Source organism: Bos indicus x Bos taurus, chromosome 19, assembly GCF_003369695.1.
Source record: "Bos indicus x Bos taurus breed Angus x Brahman F1 hybrid chromosome 19, Bos_hybrid_MaternalHap_v2.0, whole genome shotgun sequence".
In the NCBI taxonomy this organism is placed as follows: domain Eukaryota; kingdom Metazoa; phylum Chordata; class Mammalia; order Artiodactyla; family Bovidae; genus Bos; species Bos indicus x Bos taurus.
In genome coordinates this window covers 53,587,852-53,612,882 of record NC_040094.1, presented here as the reverse complement: position 1 = coordinate 53,612,882, position 25,031 = coordinate 53,587,852, and the positions used below count along the sequence as shown (strand labels likewise).

Here is a 25,031-nt window from a genome sequence, read left to right as displayed (position 1 = left end):
ACATGTGCTGGGAGTTGGAGGGCGTGTTGCAATTAATAGGCATCAGTTCAGTTCAGTCACTCAGTTATGTCCGACTCTTTGCGACCTCATGGACTGCAGCACGCCAGGCCTCCCTGTCCATCACCAACTCCTGGAGTTTACTCAAACTCATGTCCATTGAGTCGGTGATGGCATCCAGCCATCTCATCCTCTGTGTCATCCCCTTCTCCTTTTGCCTTCAATCTTTCCCAGCATCAGGGTCTTTTCCAAAGAGTCAGTTCTTTGCATCAGGTGGCCAAAGTATTGGAGTTTCAGCTTCAGCATCAGTCCTTTAATGAGTATTCAGGACTGACTTCCTTTAGAATGGACTGGTTGGATCTCCTTGCAGTCCAAGGAACTCTCAAGAGTCTTTTCCAACACCACAGGTCAAAAGCATCAATTCTTCGGTGCTCAGCTTTCTTTATAGTCCAACTCTCACATCCATACATGACCACTGGAAAAAACAGCCTTGACTAGACGGACCTTTGTTGGTAAAGTAATGTCTCTGCCATTTAATATGCTGTCTAGGTTGGTCATATATTCTGTCTCTCCACCTATTAATAGACTGTAAGGTCTTTGACGGCATGGTCCAGGTCTTTGTAGTTTTAAGGCTGTTTCTCAGGCCCATCCCACAGTGGGGGGAGGGGTGCTGCGTCCATGTTGGTCTGTATGCAATGCTGGGACACCCTCCCCTTCTCTTCCCAGTGGCAGCTCTGCAAACTGAGATGGAGACCCTGGCTCTGCATCTCTTCTACATGCAGAACATAGACCAGGACGTGCGTGACGACATCCAAGTGATGAAACAAGTCGTGAAGAAGTCAGAAGCCCAGCGCATGCGGGCTGAGCTGGAGAAGAAGCAGCAGGTATTCTGCAAAGACGATGCCCACGTGACGATAGCTACCCCTTGGATTTCCCAATCAGCCTTGCCCATGTTTGAATACCGCAGCCCTGGGGGAGCCGTGTCCAGCCTGGGATCGCTGACATGGGTCTGGGTTGGTGGGGACCAACCATGCGTCTTATCTCTTATTGTCTCACCATGCATCTTATCCCTGCCCTTCTAGGACCTGCATGTGGACCAGCTGACCACCCGAGCCAACCAGCTGGAAGAACAAACCGCCCTGTTCGAGGCCCAGTACCACGCACAGGCTAAAGACACTCAGATGCTCAGGAAAGCAGTGAGTGAGGTAAGCATCACCCATGCCATCTGGCAGTGCCCGGGAAGTGCCTGCATGCCTACTGAGAGACTGACTGAGCCCTCAGTTAGCTGGCTCACCCTCTGCACATCTGTCTGTCCTCATAAGCATCTCAGAGCACCTGACTGACCCACGGTGATGATACCAGCTGACTGATGGCCGGTATTCTTACTCTCACCGTAGCAGTGACAGACTAGAAGATGTCCCAGAAGCTGGGACATTCTGTCCTGCTTGCTGGGACATCCTTAGCAAGCTTCTTAGCAACAGCAGACCTCTTTCAAGGAGAGCTGAAGTTTCCCTAACCATTCTCAGCCTGGACTGCTGGCACACCTGGGCAGTGCCCACATCTCCATTCCATAGCAAGTAAGAGAGAGCCCAGGCTCAATGCGACGCCAAGTTCAGTGACTGGCACTGGAAACCAAAATTGCTGTCACTTTTTAATCTGTGAATCACCATCTATTTCATACATGCAGTGATGGCATGAAAGAAACAACACACTTTCGCTGAAGGAAAGACAAATGGGTGGGCTCGAACAAACAAACATATGTGGGTCCACATGGGAAAGTGCCCAGTTCTCACCAACCCATGAGTATACTTAATCTAGAATGAATGCCCATCAGAATCTCGGCAGAGGGAAGCTCTTTAGTTAACAAAGCAATTCTTAAGTTTACCTAAAATATAAATTCAGAGGACTAGCAGAGAATTGTCCAGGGAGGAAAGTTCATGAAGGCTGTTTGCCCGGAAATGACAGGTTTCCTGAGACATGAGACTTTCTGGGCTAACACCAGGGGAGTCCAGGACAAACCAGGATGGTGGGTACCCCCCTAACATTAAATACTATGAAGCCCAAGTGGCTAAAATAATGACTTACTGCAGTCAGGGACAGACAGGTAGGCTGTGGGAGCCTGTGAGAGAGCCCAGAATCAAGGAAACGTTTGAATAGAAATTTCATGGATTGTAAATTAATGGTGAGCAAGTGAGTTATGCGCCCAGTGGTGTTGGGACATTTGGTTAATCAATTTGGGGAAAAAAATCACATCTTTTCCTCATACCACACACTAAAACAAATTCAACTATTGAAATGAGGGAAGCTATACCAGAAGAAAGAAAAAGAAATATCTGTAGAGTCCTGGGTTGGAGAGGGCTTTCTAAGCATCATACCACTAAGTTTGGTGGTGTAAAGAGATTTTGAAAATCAATCCAGAATCTGCCACGCCCGTTTCTGCTCTGTGCTGATCACACACACACACACACACACACACACACACATACACACGACACTGTCGTTTTCCTTCCATTGCGTCTTTCTGTGTCTCCCACCGCTCCCTGCTGGCTGTGTCCTGCCAGGACAGGGCCATCCCACGTTCGTTCCTCCTGCCTTTCTGCACCCAGAACCAGGGGGCGGGGGGGGGAGGTGGGGGCCATGGCAGGTGCACCACAGACACTGATGACAGACAAGGGCAGGACAGGGGTTCTCCTAACCAAGTTGGTGAAGGTGAGCAAGGCAAGGGAAGCAGGGCTTCTACACTGATAGCGGGGGTGCAGCGTGCCTTCATCAGGATCTTTATTCAAGGACAATATTGCACCATGTGTCACGGGCACCCACCCCACCCCCTAGCACACTCTCCCAAAATATCACTGTTCAGCCTTCATTCCAGGGAAAATGGGCATGCAAATTAACTTTTTGTACATTAAATACTCAGTGAACAAAATGAATAGAGAGTCCCTGGAGACACAGTGCTGTGTGTGATAGCAAAGAAAGTCCCAAGAAGAGGACTTTGGCTAAACAAATTATGATATATCCATACAGTAGAGGACTACCAATAAAATATTTGCTAACATGGAAACCCATTCACAATATGCTATTTTAAATACTAAGTTATAAAACAATAATAGAATGTGATTGCACACACACAGGCAAACACAACACACACACATCAGGGTGATAGGAATGGTAAACTTTAAATAATGGGCTGATTTTTATTTTCTTTTTGCTTATTTACATATTCTAATTTGCATAGAATGAACACTTTTTTTTAATGCGGACTGTGTTTAAAACTGCTGCTGCTGCTAAGTCACTTCAGTCGTGTCCGACTAAAAACTGAATTCAGCTCAATCTTTACCTCTCAGCCTGCACCTTGGTCAACAAGCCCTTGTCTGGCAGATTGGGGAGCTCCGTGGGAGGGCACCTGCCCCTGGCTGACCGTCCCCACTCAGCCCAGCCTGGGGAGGAGCCCAGCAGTTTTGGCACCTTCTGCCTCAGCCGGGTACCGTGGGTGCACAAGCTGGTCCATGGCACAGAGCGGCCTTCTCAGTTAATAACTTACCCAGATCCAGAAATGTCTCAGCAGTCATGGTATAATTAACTCACACCACTTTATGCTCTATAACGGTAATGAATAGATGATTTATTAAAGCCCTGACGACAGGAGTGCGATTCCCCAGTGTAATGCCTCCTTTCACATCCAGCTCTGCCCTCTTATCATCCCTGTGAGTGTTCGAGGCCGCTCTGACCTCCAGTGTCTGCCATGCACATCCCGCAAGAGCAGAGGCTGACTGGACTCAGCATCTCCACTAAGATGCTCGTGGCCCAAAGAGGGTCCCACCCGAGCCTTCACTCCGTGCCCCTTCCAAGAATCAGCACGAGGCCAGACTGCTAGGAGTGCAGTGATTCCCCTGGAACGACACTCAAGGACATTCACGAGACCCAGCACTTGGGGTCGAGCTGAGTGTGCTGGGCCTCCAGGCACCATCCCACCTGATCTGATGGCCCAGCATGTGGCTACTGTTATTGTTCCCGTGTCACGGCTGGGGCTCAAGGCTCAGGCAAGTGCTGGATGGGCTTTTTGAGCCGTGTTTAATTTCACGTGTGTCCTTCTGTTGCTGAGAGTAGCCTCAGCAACTATATAAACAAAAGCTAGGGTCACGGGGAAGGAAGGCGATTTGGGAAGCTCGGGGCTCTCCGATGTCCTTTTGGGGGCTCTGAGCTTAATGACGTGAGACCAACGTCCACGTAACCTCGACTGTCCACTGCAGGCCTGCACGGAAATAGAGGCCATCAGCATGGAGAAGAAGCACATCCTGCAGCAGTGGGCCACCAGCCTGGTGGGCATGAAACATCGCGACGAGGCTCACAGGACCATCCAGGAGGCGCTCAGGTGCGGGCGGCCCTGCTGGTTGCCACAGAGGTGGGCCAGGCGTCTCAGGGCCACAGGCAGGGCCCTGGATGGAGCGGTGGGAGAACTTGTGACATGTGGGAACTCGGAGGCAGGTGCAAAGTGGACTCCATGCCCGCCTCCTCCCAGGCGAGCACGGAGCGCCCGTCCCCAGCTCTCCTGGGACAAAGGGGCGCACCTGCAGCCCTGCGGCCCCAATTTCCGTTCTTGAAACCCCCCCTTATTGTTCACCCAGATTTCAGTGTTTCTTAAATCCTTTCAAACTTTCCGTGGCACCGGGAGCTGCAAAGCTTTCATGCTCAGATTTCCTGGGAGGATTAAGGAGAAACAGTGAGAAAGAGAGGGAAAGAAAAAGGGGTATTTATCTTGGAGAGATAAAGGTGTCCCTTTGATTTGCAGTTTCACCACCTGTGTGCAGAAACTTCACCTATTGTTCTGCCGAGGGCTGAGTTCCAATCGAAATCCCGCTTTAATCTCCCCGAAAAGGGAAGGAAGAGGCCCCGCCTGGCATTCCCCTCTCACTTCTAGCGAGGGCTAGACGTGCACCCTGGGTGGGGTGGTGGAGCCTGGGGGTTCCACCATTGCCTTAGTTCCCCAAACCAGCAGGATGCTTGGGGTCCAGATGTGGAAGCAGGTCCTAGAGGGAACGCGTCATAGCTCAACTCAGCCCTCAGCGTGCAGCCTGGCAGTGAGCTGTGCCCAGGAGAGGCCTGCTGACCACGGGGAGGAGGGATTAGGTTGCTTTGCCAGTCCCATGGCATGGCCTCTGGTAGCCCAACAGCTAGGAGAGACGTTCCTTCTCAGTCTTGTGATTAAGAAAAACAAAAATGGAGGCATATACCTATGACTGTTTTTAAAGCAAGCCACATTTATGTGGGTAATGCCAGACTAAAAATACTTATTTCCTTCACTTCCCTGAGTCGATGATAGAAAGACAAAGGGAGGCCTTCCCTGGTGGTCCAGTGGTTAAGAATCCGCCTCCCAGTGCGGGGGACATGGGTTCGATCTCTGCTCTGGGAAGATCCCACGTGCCTCAAGGCAGCTAAGCCCATGTGCCACAACTATTTAGCGGGTGCTCTAGAGCCCACGAGCCACACCTACTGATGCCCGTGTGACCTAGAGCCCGTGCTCCGCAACAAGAGAAGCCACCCCAATGAGAAGCCCGTGTGCTGCAGCAAAGAGTAGTCCCCACTCTGCAACTAGAGAAAACCCACTTAGCAACAAAGTTCCAGCACAGCCAAAATGAAATGAATACATGTTTAAAATCTGAAATAAATAAATAAATAAATAAAGAAAGCCAAAGGGAGAATCAGAATTATCCAGGCAAAGTCTGGCTAAAAATCTGCCTTCCCTTTGAACATGCAGGGAGGGACTGGACTGTCCCAGGGCTGTGGGCTTGGGCTGTCCCCTGCCCGGCCCCCTGGGGCTTCTGGTCTACCTGCTTCCGCTGTGTCTGTCGACTGAGAGCTGCCCCATGTTTGGTGAGCAGAGGCCTTAGCTAGTGAGCAGTTTTTGCCTCTTGCCTAACACTGACCTTGAGTAAGGTCAAGGCTGAGAGTCTCATGGCCTGTGGACTCCCCCACACAGGGACCTCCAGAGTTCAGGGGGACACCCTGCATTTAGGCCAGCACTCTGTGTCTCCAGGACTAACCTGGATATCCCCCAACAACCCTCCTCCTGACCTTGTCCCCTCCACTCCCACCGGCTGTTCCTACCTGTCCTCTGAGGCATGGCTTGACGGTCACTCCTTTTCTTTTTTCTTGTTTTGAAATTCAGTATTTTGAATAGATAACACAGTGACTTGGTCTAAACTATCTGTAGACTCATATTCAGTGAGGTGAATATGCCCGTGTCCTCCATGACCTGCTGCCCCTTCCCCCACACACACTCCTCCTGGTTTCCTGGGTCTCCATCCCTAGGTCATCCACAATAGCAAAAGAAACTACACAAATTCACCTTCTTCACTTTCCCTTTTGTGCCGTGTTCTGTGCCTTGCTCTTTTCATTCCACTGGGTGTCCTGGAGATCGTCCAAAACATACTGGTTGTTTGTCCCTTCTTTTCCTGCCACATACCCTCTGATGGACTCAAGGTTATCCACATGCCTTTCCCGTCACAGTGTTGCTGTACAGAGTCACATCCAGGGCTATCATAGTCTATATCATTCTGTATAATTATGTTCCCTATCAAGCCGGGAAGTTCTGGATTCCAGGGCACGCACTCAGCAGGCTGGACAGGGATTTCCCAGGAGGGCTGAGACGATAACACTTCCCCCAGCAGTGTTCCAAAGTCCCCTCCCTGACAACTGAGCACATGTTGGACTGTGCTGATCTCACTGATGAGAAAAATGACATCATGTGTTTATAACAGGCACCCATTGAATGTTCATTTTAGCAACGCACACCTCCCCTAACAACAAGTCATAGGGCACTAGTTCTGGCTCAGCTGGCCTTCCTGCGACCCCAGATACATCAGCCATGGAGGAGGGAGGCCTCCTTTCAAACCTGTTGACCGCACAGGATGCTGTGAGAATTGTGAACTGTGATTGCAGCGCTGCATCCAGATAGATGTGAAGGAGGGAATCTGAGACTGTTTAACCAAAGTCAAGGCGTTGCAAAAACAGAACATTGCATCGCTTGGGACTTCCAGGCCAGGTCAGCGGCTGAACTAAAGTACCAAATACAAGCTCGTAGCGTGTAGACCATTTTAGAAAATGAACAAAAACGGTGATTTCCTGGCTGATGGTCCAGTTGTTGGACATGAAGCTAGACATCCCCCTGCCCCCGACCCTCCTGGGAGCTGTCTGGGTGCTGAGGAAGTGCCTTAGCTGTGGGAGAAGAGAGGGAGGTGGAAGGTGGTGTGGGACTTGGAGGCAGGGACTGCCTCCTCAGCGCCGGCTGGCCTCCGTCAGGCCCGGGGTCTGGCAGGTGGTGCCCCACCACCGCCGACATCCCCCAAGCCCAGGGAGGCCTGCAGCTCTGGACACCCGGGGCCGCCACAGGCACAGAGAGCAGCTGGTTAACATGGGGCAGACACAGGGCATGGGCAGGGCCCTTGGGGGTTGCCCTGATGACACACCGTGTCGCATCCCCCCTTCCCACTTGGGGAGGCCAAGTGGCCCTCGCTCCCTGGGACTCCTGGGCATATCGTGTCGATTGGGACCCAGCGGGTGACCTGAGATCACATGGGTCTCTGCTACAGCAAGACGTGAAAGACAAGATTCCCACCAACTCTTTACCATTAGTGGCAAAGTCCCATCAGGAGGGGTCCCAACCACAGAATCATGACGAGGCTGTGGCAAACACTGAGAGTCACACCTGCAAAGCCCACGAGCCTAGTTAGGGAGATTGGGATCCACATTAAATGCTGCATTTAAAGTGGACAGCCACCAAGGTCCTACTACATAGCGCAGGGAACTCTGCTCAATGTTATGTGGCAGCCTGGATGGGAGGGGCGTTCGGGGGGAAACGGATACTTGTACGTATGCGTATGGCTGAGTCCCTTCCCTGCCCACCTGAAACTATCACAGCATTGTTAATCGGCTGTACTCCAACACAAAATAAAAGTTAAGAAGCAAACCGGTCATTCCCATGTGAAACGTCTCAGAACAAGCCAGAAAATTCAGACTATACTGTGCTCAGCTGGGGTTAGGAAGGACACCCTGCCTAGAATTTACACCCTCTCAAGGTCAGGGACACAAACAGGTCCCCTTGTGCCCGGGTTTCTGCTTCTGCCATACTTTCCGATAGGAAACCCAGGGGCAGGCAGGGCTCAGCACCTCTGTCAGGTGTTAACTGGTCACTTCATCGCCTTGAGCTCCTGCAGCAGGTTCCCTCTTAATCCTCAGATGGATTGGGTCAAGCTTCAGACATACTCTAGACTCCACCAGTTCTTTATGTTTTTTTTTTTTCTATTGGTATCTGTTAATCAAGGACATTTTAATCTATTTTTATTGAAGTATAGTTGATTTACATACAATGTAGTAATTTCTGCTGTACAGCAAAGTGATTCTGTTATACATATATATATATTCTTTTTTAAATATTATTTTCCATTATGGTTTATTATAGGATATTGAATATAGTTTTCCTGTGCTATATATTAGGATTTGTTGTTTATCCATTCTCTCTATAAAAGCTTATATCTGCTGACCCCAACCTCCCACTTCATCTCTCCTCTGACCTCCCCTGCTCGGCAACTACTAGTCTGTTCTCTATGAAGGACAATTTTAAAGTGTGTCTTTTAAATTTTTTATTTATTTTACTTTTTGGCCATGCCATGTGGCTTGTGGGATGTTAGTTCCCCCTGGGGGATTGAACCTGGGCCATGGCATGAAAGCACTGAATCCTAACCACTGGGCCACTAGGAGTTCCCAAGTGTGTCTTTTTTAAAAATAATTTTTATTCAGGATAAGTGACCACATCCCAGGAAATTAGAAAAACAGAAATAAAGATTTAAAATACCACCATCTTTCTCCTTTTGTGACAATGACAGTTTATTAGCTAGCATTCTGGTGTCTTTTTGCCAGTGCATGTCTTACTGAGTGTTCTAATTTCTGTCGTAAAAACTGGACATCTTGGACTTCCCTGGGGGTCCAGTGGTTAAGACTCCATGCTTCCGCTGCACGGGGCGCTGCTGAACCCCTGGTCGGGGAGGCTCTGTGTGCTGCATGGTGCAGCCAAAAAAAACAATAAACAAAAAATGTGGGTGTCTTATCATTATTGTCAAATCCTAGATACTTATAAGGCTTCTACTTCCTAAAGAAGTATAAGAAAATAAGTAACTTTTAAAACTTTGGTTTATTGAAGATAACTTATGTAAAAATTTATTATGTAAAGTATTATTGTTAGGTAAATTATTTATTATGTCAATTACCATTATTATTATGTAAGAAGTTATCCTTTGTCAGAGCACGATTCAGATTAGCAAATGGACAGAGGCAAGTAACCATTACACGCTCAAGATATCACATATTTCCTGCAACCCCGAATTTATTGCCTCTTCCCGCCTCCAGCCCCTAGCAAACACTCATCTGCTGTTTCTGTAGTTTTGTCATTTCCAGAATCTCATATAAGTGGGATCACACGATACACAGCTTTTCTTGTCTGGCTTCTTTTCACTTTGCACAGTGCTTTGAAAGTCTTCCTGGCGTTTCAGGGTCAGCAGTCTGTTCCTTCTCGTTTCCAAGTAATATTCCCTCACGTGGATACATCAACATCTGGTTGTTTCCAGTCTGGAGGGTGGCAGGACCAGAGCTGCAGTGCTGTTGTGTGCAGATGTTGGTGTGGGAATGCAAAGTGGAACAGGTCGCTCTGGGAAACACCTCCACAGCACTGAGATTCCCAGTCAGTCCCATCCTCACCAATGCTTAGCAGTGCCATCGTTTTCATGTTAGTTGTTAGCAGACATGTCGCGGTGTTCTGTTGAGATTTTAATTTGATTTCCCTAATGACTAATGATAGTGAGCATTTTTTCATGTGAGTATTTGTCATATCTTCTTTGATGAAGTCTATTTTGCTCATTTTAAAAAATTGAAGTATAGTTGATTACAGTGTTTCAGGTATACACCAAGCAGCAAAGTGACTCAGATCTATAATACATATATATATATATATATATATATATATATATATATATATAGTGTTGTTGTGTTGCTGTCGTTTAGTCACTAAGTCGTATCTGACTTTTTTGCGTGATGCTATAGATTGTAATCTGCTAGGCTTCTCTGTCCATGGGATTTCCCAGGCAAGAATACTAGAGTGGGTTGCCATTTCCTTCTCCAGGGGATCTTCCCAACCCAGGGATTGAACCCATGTCTCCTGCTTGGCAAGTGGATTCTTTACTACTGAGCCACTTGGGAAGCCCACATATACGTATGGAAAAGTACATACACTTTTCCATACATCTTACATTTTATTGTAAGATATTGAATATAGTTCTCTGAGCTGCTGCTGCTGGTGCTGCTGCTAAGTCGCTTCAGTCGTGTCTGACTCTGTGCGACCCCATAGACAGCAGCCCACTAGGCTCCCCCGTCCCTGAGATTCTCCAGGCAAGAACACTGGAGCGGGTTGCCATTTCCTTCTCCAAGTTCTCTGAGCTAGTTTATCTATTTCATATATAGTAGAGTGTATCTGTTAATCTCAAATTCCCAGTGCATCCCTCCAACCCCTTTCCCCCTTGGTAACCTTGAGTCTGTTTTTTGTCTATGAGTCTATTTCTACTTTGTAAATAAGTTCATATGTATCATTTTTTTTAGATTACTCATTTAAGTGATACCATGCATTTGTCGATCTCTGACTTACTTCACTTAATATGATAATCTCTAGGTCCATCCATGTTCTTGCAAATGGCACTATTTCATCCTTTTTTGTATCGATGGACGTGAGTCTGAGTGAACTCCGGGAGTTGGTGACGGACAGGGAGGCCTGGCGTGCTGCAATTCATGGGGTCGCAAAGAGTCGGACACGACTGAGCGACGGAACTGAACTGAACTGAATCACTTATATATACACCATATCTTCTTTATCCATTCATCTGTCAATGGACATGTAGATTGCTTTCATGTTTTGGCTATTGTAGATAGTGCTGCTATAAACACTGGGGTGTATGTATCTTTTTGAATTAGACTTTTCATCTTTTCCAGATATATGCCCAGGAGTGGGATTGCTGGATAACATGGTAACTTTATTTTTAGTTTTTTAAGGAACATTCATACTGTTCTCTGTAGTGGCTGCACCAATTTATATTCCTACCAACAGTGTAGGAGGGTTCCTTTTTCTTCACACCCTCTCCAGCATTTATTGTTTGTACTTTTTTTAAAGTATTCATTTATTTGGGCAAGTTGGGTCTTGGTTGCATCATGTAGGGGCTTTCCTTGTAGCGCACGGGGTCTCTAGTTGTGGCATACAGGTTCCAGGAGCACACGGGCCCGGGAGTTTTGGCACGAGGGCTTAGTTTCTCTGCGGCATGTGGGGTTTTAGTTCCCCAGCCAGGGACTGAACCCACATCTTCTGCATTGCAAGTCAGATTCTTAACCACTGGACCACCAGGGAAGTCCCAATTATTCGTAGTTTTTGATTATGACTATTCTGACTGGTGGGCTTCCCTCATAGCTCGGTTGGTAAAGAATCCACCTGCAATGCAGGAGACCCTGGTTCGATTCCTGGGTTGGGAAGATCCTCTGGAGAAGGGATAAGGAATAGGCGACCCACTCCAGTAGACTTGGGCTTCCCTTGTGGCTCAGCTGGTAAAGAATCCACCTGCAATGCAGGGGATCTGGGTTTGATCCCTGGGTTGGGAAAATCCCCTGGAGAAGGGAAAGGCTACCCACTCCAGTATTCTGGTCTGGAGAATTCCATGGACTGTATAGTCCATGGGGTGGCAAAGAGTCAGACACGACTGAGCGACTTTCACTTTCACTTTGATTATGACCATTCTGACGGGTGTGTGGTGATATCCACTGTAGTTTTGATTTGCATTTCTCTAATTATTAGCCATATTGAGCATCTTTGGCTATCTGTATACCTTCTTTGGAGAAATGTATGTTTAGATTTTCTGCCTATTTTTTGATTGGGTTGTTTGTTTTTTTGATATTGAGCTATTTGAACTGTTTGTATATATTGGAAGTTAATCCCTTGTCGGTCATATCATTTGCAAATATTTCCTCCCAGTCTGTATGTCGTCTTTTTTTTGTTTATGGTTTCCTTCACTGTGAAAAATGTGGACTTTTCAGTCCCATTTGTTTATTTTTAAACTTTATTTTAATTCAGTCCCATTTGTTTATTTTTTATTTGATTTTATGTTTTAACTGTGCTGGGTCTTTATTGATGTGCGTGTGCTTTCTGGTTGTGGAGAGTCGGGACTGCTCTCTAATCGCAGTGTGCGGGCTTCTCATTGCAATGGCTTCTCTTACTGTGGAGCACAGGCTCTAGGCATGCAGGCTTCTGTTGCAGCTGTTGGGCTCCGAGCACAGGCTCAGTAGTTGTGGTGCACAGACTTAGTAGTCCCATGGCACGTGGGATCTTTCCTGACCAGAGATCAAACTGGTGTCCCCTGCACTGCAAGGCGGATTCTCAACCACTGGACCACCAGGGAAGTCCCCATTTGTTTATTTTTGCTTTTGTTTCCATTATTCTAGGAGATGGATCAAAAAATATTACTGCAGTTTATGTTAAAGAGTGCTCAGCTTATATTTTCCTCTCAGAGTTTTACAGTATCTGGCCTTATATTTAAGTCTTTAACTCATTTTGAGTTTATTTTTGTATATGGTGTTAGAAAATGTTCTAATTTCATTCTTTTACAAGTAGCTGTTTGGTTTTCCCAGCACTTGTTATTGAAGAGACTGTCTGTTCTCCATTGTATATTCTTGTCTCCTTTGTTTAGATTAATTGACCATGTGTGTGGGTTTATTTCCGGACTCTGTTCTGTTCCATTGATCTATGTGTCTGTTTTGTGTGTGTGTTTGGGCCAGTACCATACTGTTTTGATCACTGTAGCTTCATAGTATAGTCTGAAGTCAGGGAGTGTGATTTCTCCAGCTTGTTCTTCTTTCTCAAGATTGCTTTGGCTATTCAGAATATTTTGTGTTTTCATATAAATTTTAAAAGTTATTGTTCCAGTTCTGTGAAAAATGCCACTGGTGATTTGTTAGGGATTACATTGAATCTGTAGATTGCCTTGAGTAGTATGGCCATCCTAACAATATTGATTCTTTCAACCCAAGAACACAGTATATCTTTCTATCTATTTGTGTCATCTTCAGTTTCTTTCATCAGCATCTTTTAGTTTTCAGAGTGCAGGTTTTTTTTTTTTTTAATGTGTAATAATGACAGACTTTATTTTTTTGGGCTCCAAAATCACTGCAGATGGTGACTGCAGCCATGAAATTAAAAGACGCTTATTCCTTGGAAGAAAAGTTATGACCAACCTAGACAGCATGTTAAAAAGCAGAGATATTACCTTGCCAACAAAGGCCTGTCTAGTCAAGGCTATGGTTTTTCCAGTAGTCATGTATGGATGTGAGAGTTGGACTATAGAGAAGGCTGAGTGCTCAAGAATTGATGCTTTTGAACTGTGGTGTTGGAGAAAACTCTTGAGAGTTCCTTGGACTGCAAGGAGATCCAACCAGTCCATCCTAAAGGAAATCAGTCCTGAATATTCATTGAAAGGACTAATGTTGAAGCTGAAACTCCAATACTTTGGCCACCTGATGCAAAGAACTGACTCATTTGAAAAGACCCTGATGCTGGGAAAGACTGAAGGCGGGAGGAGAAGGGGACAACAGAGAATGAGATGGTTCGATGGCATCACCAATGCGATGGCCATGAGTTTGAGCAGGCTCCTGTAGTTGGTGATGGACAGGGAGGTCTGTTGTGCTGCAGTCCATGGGGTCACAAAGAGTCGGACACAACTGAGCGACTGAACTGACTGACTAATGATGTTTACTGCTACACTGATGAAATGAGGAAAAAAAAAAAACACAAAACTGGATAGAGCCTAATTGTATCCCAATGAGGTATTTAGAGTTCTATCTGGTCATTGAAAAGAATTAAGGGAAGAAATGTCTGACACACAGAAATTCAAATTCCATTATCCAGGATCTGCAGTTTTTAACTTGACATTACTTATGGGCATGTCCATGGCCAGTATGCTGAGGGAATTTGAAGAGACAGCCACCTGTGTTCTTCCCAGCCACATCATTTACTCAAATGCCCTGAGCGTCATGTTCAAGAGTGCTAAACTGAGATAGCAGCATTTTCTTTCCAAGATTATGATCACGACTAAAGGAGATGGGATGGCAGTGACCACTCCTCACCACCAAGCACAAGCCAACAGTTTCCTGTCCTTCCTCCTCCTATCATCACAATATTAGAAGAGTTTTATTTTTTTTTTAATTCTAAAGAGAAATGTAGCGTAATTTTTAATTGCATATACACGATTAATAGTATCAGTGAAATAAGAATTAACCAATTCACTAACATTACAAAATCACCAAATATACAAAGCGGTCTTGCACATTAGTTATAACTTACTCCCCGGTTCTCATATTAACCTAAGTAAATTACATATGAGTACAGCCACAAGAGATTAGTTAAAAAGTATAATATAGTTCCAGTTTCAATTTTTTATGTAGTATTAATTACTATGGAAGAAAAAAAATCTCATGAAAGAAGAGTAAGCCAAACTTGCTAAAAATAAAGTCAAAGACTTGCTTGCTATAATCAGTGTGTTTGAATATTTAAAGTACAGTTTGAATGCTTGGGAGACTGTTATCAAAGTCAGTGTTAATATTTTCATTTTATTAATTTGGGTGACAGATTTTGCAAAACATAGGCTCTTAGTCTGTCAGCATGTATAAGAGGATTCAACTCAAATACTTGCAGTTCCTATATATAACTCAAAAGGAACTCAGATGCCTTTACCACACATGATTACATGTGACATAGAATGGGCTAAACACCCCAATATCCTTTTCTCAAGCATAAAAGTAACATAAATTTACAACCTCTATACTGTGGGATCTGAGAATTCTTTTGAAATTAAACACAAGGAAATTGAAATTAAACACATGACTATAATCATTATAGTCATGGCAAAAACTAGACTGGGGACTGTCCAAGATAACAGTTTCAGTTCCTTGTTAGCAAGTTTTCTCAATTTTACAAGGGGGAAGGAATAATTAGTTTGCTATCTATTGACTTCATTACCATAGTTATAAAAGTACGGTTGACACAGGGAGCGTGAGTGCCTAGCAGAATTAGGTAGACTTAATTTCTTTCCTTTTAAAGAATCCGTTTTGTTAATGTCTAAAAACCATTAAATGCAAGGTTGAATCCGAGAAAGATATCCCAAAATCTAATGCTGTTACCACCAAGAACATCCAAAAGCTTGAAGGGATTTCAAAGGGGAACAAAGGTCAGCTTGAATGAATGAAATGAAGTCGCTCAGTCATGTCCGACTCTTTGTGATCCCATGGACTGTAGCCCACCAGGCTCCTCGGTCCATGGGATTTTCCAGGCATGAATACTGGAGTGGGTTGCCATTTCCTTCTCCATAGAAGAGTTTTAGACTTGGGCTTGAGAAGGGTAGTAGTTCCAACACATTAGAAAATAGTAGTCAAGATTCAACCACTGTTGGGACTTCCCTGGTGGTTCAGTGGTTAGGAGTCCATGCTTCCACTGCAGGAGGCTGGGTTTGATTTCTTGTTGGGGAATTAAGATCCTACATGGTGTGTACTGTAGCTATAAAAATAAATATTTGAAAGTCATGCAAAAAATTTTTTTAATATTCAACTAATACTAATAGAGTTGGTTTCCTAATTTCTTTCTCTTCACTCTATGAGCTTCCTCCCAGTAGGGTACCACCATACACATTGGTGTTCTGATATCCTGGCTTTGCTCTTTCAATTTTGGCAGTGAATGCCAGCATCAAGTCAAGTCCATGGATGTTGAGCTTGAAGCCTATAAGAAATCCATCATGAAGGAGGAAGAAAAGAATGAGAAGCTGGCCAGCATCCTGAACCGGGCAGAGACAGAAGCCAACCTGATGCAGAAACTGACCTCACAGTGCCTGACTAAGGAGGAGGCCCTGCAGAATGAGTTTAACACCTACAGGCTCACCCTGCTGGACACAGAGGATGCACTGGGCAAGGCCCATGTGGTATGGTCATGTCCCCCACCAGCAGGGCAAGCCTCCCCACTCTACTTCATAGTATCCACCCTCTAACTCTTTCTTTCTAGGAATACACAGCAACTGTGGGAGAATTGCAGACTCTCCACCAGGCCATCCAGCATGAGCAGGAGCTGAGGAGGAAGATGGATGCCTCCATCATGGAGAAGCTGAAGGAGCACATGACCTCCAACAAGATGACCAAATACTTCCACCAGCTCATCCTGAAGCTCCAGAAGGAAAAGACCAACCTGGTACGCCAGCTGCACACACCTGGGCCACAACGGGTGGATGCTTTCATGGTGCTTAAGCATTGGGGCAGCTCTAGTGGGAACAGACCACATGTGGTGGAAGGGCACGGAGCATGTCCATTCACCTTTCATTTTTGTCTAGTTGTAAAAGTAATGCATTTTTATTGTGGAAAACCTGGAAATACAAAAAGGCATAAGAAGAAAATAAGACAGCTGCAATCCCACCTTCCACAGACAATCTCTTCTGAAACTCAGGTGTATTTCCTTCTGGAAAGTTTTCTAAACACACATGGTCATACTCATACACACAAAGACACACAGAAACACACATTCACATACACATTCCCACATGCACACATGAGCAAAAACAAGCACACAGATTCACACACACATATACACATTTGTTTAACATGTTCAAATACATGAACAGACATGTGAAGATGCATATGCACACACAACCTGAGAGGACATAGGACTCTTACTATAATCAGTCTTTAAACCACTCTAATCCATTTTCATTAATTTTACTGAAATGCAACACAGAGCAAAAAGTGCACAAACAAGTGTAGGAGCCCATTAATTTTTCACTGTGTGTGCAGTGTTTTACATTATTGGTCATATTTAACATAACATTTTCCATAAATATTATTAGAAAAAGTGCATGTCGGTTTATGCATCACATTTTATCCTTCAAATATACATGTTTTCTTTAATAATTCTCTTTTCGGACACTTAAAGTTGTTTTAAACTTTAGAAATAACTCAGCACTGAACATACTTGTTCACACATCTTTGTCCACATGTCTGAGGATAAATTGCTGCAGCAGAGACCCTGGTCAAATTGGTAGGAGCATTGAAAATGAATCATGGAGTAGCCCGACCCTCTGCTTTCACACGATGTGCCTAAAGGTCCTGAGTGAGTGTGACTGGCCCTCCTGGACTGAGGACCCAACCCCTATCCCTGGAAAGAGCTCTCTTTTGCTCCCCCAGGGGTCTTGCCTTTCTCTGAGCAGGGGTCCCTATGTCCTGAAAAAAGCAATTTGCTACTTAGGTTTTTTCTTCTTTGGTTCTTCCTGTGTGACCCCCTGCCTTAGGGTGCTGTCTACCTGGCTTGCTAGAACTCTGAGGCACCTCATGCCTCCCAGATACCTGGGAGGAGACCAGCTGGCTCCTGGCTTGCTTGTGCCAAGGAACTGAGAAGAGGGGGCTGGAGCCAAGACCGTGCATGCCTGGGTCTCCTTGAGATGTCCTGGTTGATGCTAGTGGAGTCCTACCAGTTCTTATTCCAGGAAGTGGGGGCAAGACTACCTGCTGGGAGCAAAACAGTGGGGCCCAAGTGTGCACTGGAAAAGTTATGCAGTGTGGTGAGTGTGAAATAAACTTGCCCAGCCCTGATGCAATATCACAGAGGCTGATCCCCATGCTCCCGGGTGTCCCCCTTTCCCAGTCACCCATGTGGACAACACATGTGCTACCACCCATGTCCACGGGAGGGCAGTAAAGTCCTGGGTCAGCATTTGTTGGAACACTTGGTGGGTGATAGGTGTACTACCACCTATGTCCACAGGAGGGCGCTAAAGAGATTTGGACCAGCATTTATTGCAAAAATTCATGGACAGCAGGTGTACTGCCACCCATGTCCGCGGGAGGGCAGTAAAGGGTCCTGGGCCAGCATTTGTTGGAGCACTTGGTGGGCAGTAGGTATACTACCATCCATGTCCACAGGAGGGCAGTAAAGAGTCCCAGGCCAGCATGTGTTGGTGCACTTGGTGAGATACAGGTGTACTACCACCCATGTTCACATGAGGGCAGTAAAGAGTCCTGGGCTTGCGTTTATTGCAAAAATTCGTGGGGTAGGAGTATTACCACTCATGTCCACAGGAGGGCGGTAAAGAGACTTGGACCAACATTTATTGCAAAAATTCATGGACAGCAGGTGTACTGCCACCCATGTCCACAAGGGGACAATAAAGAGTTCTGGACCAGCATTTATTGCAAAAATTTGTGGGCAGAAGGTGCACTACCACCCATGTTCACAAGAGGGAAATAAAGTTCTGGGCTAGCATTTGTTGGGCCTCTCGGTGGGTGGCAGATGTACTACCACTTGTGTCCACACGAGGGCAGTAAAGTCCTGGGCCAACATTTGTTGGACCAGTTGGTGGGTGGCAGATGTACTACCACCCATGTCCACAGGATGGCAGTAAAGAGTCCTGAACCCAGCATTTGTTGGAGCGCTTTGTGGGCAGTAGGTGTACTACTATTCGTGTCCACATGAGGGCGATAAAGAGTCCTGGGCCAGCATTTGTTGCAACAATAGCCAACAGCAAATCCAGCTATTGAAAGGAGGCACTTCTCCCACTGCTCAGTACCCCTGTGGCCTGGTGGCAGACAGGAGATATCTGGGACAGGGAGCAGAAGTTGTAGAGGGACAGAATCATCCAGAGCTGTGTTCAGAGGGATTGCAGGCATGGGTGAACCATGAGGTCTACACAGTTAATAAAGGAGCGGTACCGATGTCCCAGGAGGAGGCCAGGGTGGTCTCAACATGCAGGACAAACAGCCTGAGGAAGCTGAGGGGAGGTCAGGGTGCTCTGGTTGGCCTGTTTGGTGGCTGAAAGGAGACTTAGGAACTGAAGCCCTTCCAGTATGGGCAGAGTCCTTGTGAAGACCTGGCAACTTTGGATAATCTTGGCAAAGAAAGGGATGGGTGGATAACCAGAGCTCAGAGGAGCCAAAGGGGCCAAGGTGTTACATAGGAAGCTGGGTGTCTTGAGATGCTGGCAAGGTCTGACTTTAAACCTAGGGATGTCCTGGAAAGCCACGCATGATAGTTGGTCAGAGAGTGGGTGTTTGACAAAGCCAGCTGGGGTCACGTGGGGGAAGAGAAGAAATGACTGGAGCATGGGCAGGAGTTGGTGGGAGCCACAGGCTGATAGAGAGCTGAGGATTTGCAGGGGCAGGAGCCGTTGGGCAGCCAACAGTGAGAGGCTGGCTGGCAAGGTCAAGGCATAGCCACAGTCCAGGGAAAAGGGCCCTGATACCAAAGTGAGCCTGAGCTGCCTCCCTCCCTAATTCTCACAAGTGTCCTTACAATCAACTCTCCACTGTAGGAAAGAATGGAGAAAATCTGTCTTCTGAAACCTGCAGAGGAGGCAGGGTGGGCTGGCTCAGCCTTCAGGACAGAGGGCAGGTCCAAGGAGCCCTGGGCAGCTCTGCCCTGGGCTGAAGCTCCCAACCCCAGAACCATGGTTGGCAAAAGTTCCAGGACCACAAGCCTCTGGCCAGGTGGTAAATGACACCCCACAGTACAATCTTTTCTCTCCATGACCGTGTCCAATTTTTTAGTGAAATGTAAAGGACATTTGTCCCATAAAATAGAAGTTAGAAGTTGGCATTTGTCACAGCATTATTTCGAGTAGGAATGTTGATAACAGATGACAAGCTCAAAGAGGGCAGGCATGTTGGTTTTCTTCACCAAAAGCACATGAGCTGTTGAGAGCAGGGGCCCTGTGCTTGCTGTGGAACAGATGACATTCCCAGGGACAGCTGTGACTTGCTTCCCAATGTCTGTTACAAATATGACTATTATACAACCATTAAAAATGACATGACATGACGTGTCAAATTGAAACGTGGCTTACAAAGCTATATGTACAGTGTGACCCTGTTTTTGTTTGGGCAGGGAGGAAGAGGGTTTATATACAAAGTCAAGAAGGCAGAATAGATTCTAAATAGTAATGCTGGCTAACTGTGTGGCAGATTTACGGGCGATCATCTGTATTTTTACATTTCCCCATTTCATGTATTTTACTGTTTGATAAGAAGAGATAATAATATCAGCTTTCTTTTTTTGTGAGGAATCATTAGGGTTCAAACAAGTAAGTCCTTTGACAGGTCATAAGGTGGAGAAAAAAACCAACATCCTCCTCTGTTTTAGAATTTCTCCAGATGAATACCCAGATCAAGGAAAACAAGAAGCCAACCAACTCATGTGGAGCCTCTCAGAAAGAGGAAAAAAGTTCAGACTTGTTTCCTTCTGCTAATTCAGGTGACACATCTTTCCAAAATTGACGGTGACATTGCTCAGACCACCCTGGACATCACGAACACCAACTGCAGGCTGGACATGCATCAGAAGATACTGGCTGAGCTGGATAAGGAAGTGAAAAAAGTCAACGACCTCATCAACAACAGTGAAAATGAAATTTCCAGGCGCACGATACTGATTGAAAGAAAGCAAGGCCTCATCAACTTTTTCAACAAGCAGCTGGAGCAGATGGTTTCTGAACTTGGGGTAGGACCCCAGGATCAGGAGAGGCCACTTGGGTTGATATCTGTGCCTGGCCATTTCCGAAACTGCTTATGTTCAGGGACAGACTCATGTAGGACACAGGCGTTCCCACCCTACCCCTCTTACGGGTGAAATGCACATGTCTGTGTAGAATGCTGACTCGGGGGCTGTCTGCAGACCTTCTCTGTGGGGGCACATAGTCAATATTTCAGGTGTTATAGACCATACGGTCTCTGTTGCAACCCCTCACCCTAGCGGTTATGAGGAGCCACTGCAGTAGGTAAACAGACAAGTGTGTCCATGTGTGATGAAACCTTACTTATGGGCCCTGAAGTCTGGATTCCATATAACTTCCACCTGGCATGAAATTGTCTTCTTTTGCTATTTTGTGTGTCCCGTGGACTATGTGAAGGCAGGCAGCGGGCAGGATCTTACTCACCGCTGCTCTTAGTGGTCTGATGGGTTTGAGGCTTGAAGTTCAATAGGTTATCCAGTGTCCCTGACCTGAGGACCCCACAACAGCCTCAAATCCCAGAGCAGCAGGGGCAGTTGGTGGGGATGCTCTTAGGTAGACCCCAACCAGAGCATGGTCTCAGAGCTGTAACTTGAATGGATTCCAAGGGAGTAAAGACCCTAACCTATGACAGTCTGTTGTGAAAAGACAATTTGCAAAGCCCTTTTGGGTAACAGAGGCCCCACAAGACTGGGGCGTGGTGGGGCCAGGCCAGTGGAGGAAGGGAAGCTGGTGGCAGACCAGCAAATCACCAGAACAGAATCTCCCACAGCAGGTCAGGCCATATGGCCTTGGACCGCAGAAGAGGGGACACAATGACAGGGTTCCTAGGCCCTCTGAGTAAAGATCCCCTACTCAGCATACAGATGCATGATCTCAGGTGTCCCGCCCTCTGCAGCCCACCCTGACTTTAGGGACTCAGTCTGCTTTCTGGCGAACATCGCTTTCAGGGGGAAGAAGTGGGGCCCCTGGAGCTGGAGATCAAGAGGTTGACCAAGCTGATCGAGGAAAACAACACCAACGTGACGCAGGCCCAGGTGACCTGGCTGCGGCTGCAGCAGGAGATGGTGAAGGTCACACAGGAGCGCGAGGAGCACCTGGTCTCCCTGGACATGTCCAAGAAGGAGATCCACATCCTGGAGCAGAAGAAAATACGGATAGAAAGTGAGCTCCCCTGCCCAGCCCCTCCACAGCACCTGCTGAGGCTTTCTGGTGCCATCTGGTCCCACCGGGTCAGCTGGGCCGGGCAGCCGCACAGGAAGTGCTGCCGGGTGTCCGGGGCCCACTCTGCCTGGACACATGGTGCCTGTTTCTTCCCAGAGGTCCTGCCGCCTTCTTGTCCGGCCCTCTGGGCTCCCAAACCTGCTTGTGCGAGGTCGGGGTCGTTGCTTTCCACCCTCTGCCCCGGAGCTTGCTGACCTTTCCTGGGGACTCGGTGTCTGAGCGGCAACCACGTCCCCTTCTGCCTCCGCTGTCTGGGTAGGGATGCCCGAAGGTCAGCGGGGAAGGAGGGCGCAGTGTGCACAGACCCCCGATCTCAACCCCCGGGGGCCACTCCCCACCCCCGGTCACCCTCCCCACAGACAAGATCAACCAGGAGAAGAAGGAGCAGAAACAGATCGAGCGCCACATGAAGGACCTGGACAACGATCTGAAGAAGCTCAACTTGCTGATGAACCAGAACCGGTGCAGCTCCGAGGAGCTACAGCAGGACAACCTGGCCACGGAGGGCGAGTTCGTGCGCTCGCTCAAGGTGCGCTCCGGGCTCAGAGTGGATGGGCGGGGCAAGCAGGTGCGCGCAGTCCTCGGCCCCGCCCACCGCCCCTCTCTCCTCTCCACGCAGGCCTCAGAGCGGGAGACCATCGAGATGCAGGAGAAGCTGAACCAGCTGAGCGAGGAGAAGGCAGCCGTGCTCAACAGCCTGGTGGAGGCGGAGTGAGTGCCCAGGCGCCGGTCCGGAGGGTCGCTGCCCACGGTTCACGGTTCACAGAAACCAGTTGGTGCGCGGGGAGGGGGCGGGGGAGGCGCGGCCCTGAACCTCAGCCGGATCCCTGGGAACAGCGGAGTTCTGTGCCTCCGGGCAACCCTTCTGCAAAGCCATGATGGTGATCATTGGAAGTGGAGTGGCTTCCTTCCGCACAGACCTTTTAAAAACTGTATGATCTTTCTGGTGCCTGATTATAAGAGTAATCCAGACCCAACGGTAAGCATTGTAAACCATAGCAATGAGTGCAGAGTAGAAAGGAGAATCACACTTAATCCAGCCCTCTTCCTTTACGGTTTTCTCTGTAGGTTTCTTTCATTTTTTTTTTTTTAACCATAGTGCGATTTTCTCTGTCTGCCTTTGAAGCAGCCTTTATTATATTTCTCTGTGGATGTCTTCCCCCTCGGGGTGCACGGGTCTGCGTTCCGAGCTGCGAGGACCCCTGAGCCGCCCTGTGTGTGCCCTAATTGGCTCATGTGCTCTCCAAGGCGCTGAGCGGCAAAGGGACCATTCGTTCCCTGCGTTTTGACAGAGTCGACACATAACACTACCTGGAACTTTTTCAAGGGATCTTAGTGCCTGCAGGCTGCTACAACTCAACACCACAGGCTGGGGCTTTATAAACAACAGGAATTTGTTGCTCATAGTTGTTGAGGCTGGAAGTCTGAGATCGGGGTACTTGTGAGGTCGGGTGAGGGCTCTTTTCTGGGCTGCAGACTTCTCACTGTGTCCTCACAGGGTGGCAAGAGAAGGGAAGCTCTCTGGGGTCTCTTTAATGAGCGCACTAATCCCATTCATGGGGGCTCCACTCTCATGACCTCATCACCCCACCACCACCACCAAAGACCGGGCATGAGGATTCCAACATGCTGATTTGCAGGGTGGGGACACAAACATTCAGACAACAGGGGTGGAGGGCATATGTCTTTGCTAACATTTTAATAGTTTTCAGGCTCTTGGTCTATTTAGGCTTTTGACTTCTCCTTATGTCAACTTTTGTCACTTATACTTGACTTGCTCAGCTTCTCCTAAAGCTACATACCTGCTTTCTCCCTCGTCCCCCCTTTCTAGGTGAGAGTGAAGGGCCTTAGGGTTGAGTTTACCTTCTGGTCCCCAAATGGGGGACATTAGTTTCTATTTAAACCCTTGCCTGGGTGCCTGCAAATTAAGCATGCCACCTGCTCAGCAAGGGCACCCTGTCATCAGGAAGGCAAGGGTCTCCCAGCCCATCACACTGCTCTTTGATATCTGAGCCCATTCCAAGCACAGCACGCCCCAAGCACAGTGCACCATGCTCACCGAAGTGTCAGAAAGAAAACCCCTTTGTTCTGCAGCTCTTACACTGCCTCCCCTCCCCTTAAAGACACCAGATCATGCTTTGGGAGAAAAAAATCCAACTTGCAAAAGAGATGCGGGCCTCCGTGGATTCTGAGACAGGCCAGATGGAGATCCGGGCCATGAAGGCAGAGATACACAGGATGAAGGTGGGTGGAAGGAGGGAGGTGGGGGGCCTGGAGCTTGGGGTCCTGGGAAGAAACCACTCTGGCGCGGCAGCCTACACTCCAAGCACGCCAAGGAAACTCGCTGTTCCCCCTGCTGACTTTCTCCACCAGTGCCTGTCCAGTTCTTGTTCTTACTGCACCAGAATGGTCACAGGACACGACGACCTGCACAGTATTCACGAAGCACTGTTACCCTCGCTCCAAGCAGCGTGCTCCATCCAGTATTTCTAAATGCTGACTGTGACCAGTCCCCACCCAATCTCGTGACCCGCTTGTGAGATGTGTCCCACCATTGGACCAAAAAGATTCACTCCGTAACAGAGTGCAAGGAACACACCCACGTTTCCCCGTCAAGTCATGTTTTTCTCTCTACTGTCATCTTTAGCTGGATTTCATTACCTTAAAAAAAAAAGGCTGGTAATTAAATCACAAGCTGTCACTGAGCCAAAGGTTCAGGAACTTAAGGATACAAATCACAGCAGGTCATAAAAAGAAATATGACATCACTTTTACAATTACATGGTCCATAATAACCCTGCTGGCTGAGTCCAGAGGAATTCTGATCAAATGCGTCCACTATGATAAGTTTAATAAACACTCATTTAACTGACTTTTCAAACCACAGAAGCCATGTATGTTGCTGCGGCAGGTCAAACACTGTACCACAAAGCTTACACACACACACACAGAGACGCACATACGTACATAGGTGCACACATACATACACACACACACACACACACACACACACACACACAGATGGGCTGCCAGCCCCCTCCCTCCTAGTTGTGTTTCGGTTTTGTTTTCCTTCACCAAAATAGTACATATAACTCAGCAACTTATTCTTTTTTTAGTGATCCAGACATGAACTTTCTTTAATAGTTGCAGAATATCCTATGGATACAACATAATTTAACGAAGCCTTCCCAGGTGGATGTG

At 47.3% G+C, this 25,031-nt stretch overlaps 1 protein-coding gene across 3 annotated transcripts in view; it reads left to right on the top strand.

Moving 5' to 3' along the window:
* The window catches only part of CCDC40 (coiled-coil domain containing 40), a 44,085-nt gene that overhangs the window by 14,291 nt on the left and 4,763 nt on the right, over positions 1–25,031 (top strand). For all 3 annotated transcript variants that reach the window (XM_027518126.1, XM_027518127.1, XM_027518128.1), the window contains 10 exons: positions 724–881; positions 1,080–1,202; positions 4,248–4,369; positions 15,800–16,043; positions 16,124–16,306; positions 20,351–20,596; positions 21,557–21,770; positions 22,190–22,359; positions 22,450–22,541; positions 23,954–24,074. In XM_027518126.1, coding sequence (XP_027373927.1) covers positions 724–881; positions 1,080–1,202; positions 4,248–4,369; positions 15,800–16,043; positions 16,124–16,306; positions 20,351–20,596; positions 21,557–21,770; positions 22,190–22,359; positions 22,450–22,541; positions 23,954–24,074 — 1,673 coding nt within the window. The remainder of the gene's footprint in view (positions 1–723; positions 882–1,079; positions 1,203–4,247; positions 4,370–15,799; positions 16,044–16,123; positions 16,307–20,350; positions 20,597–21,556; positions 21,771–22,189; positions 22,360–22,449; positions 22,542–23,953; positions 24,075–25,031) is intronic.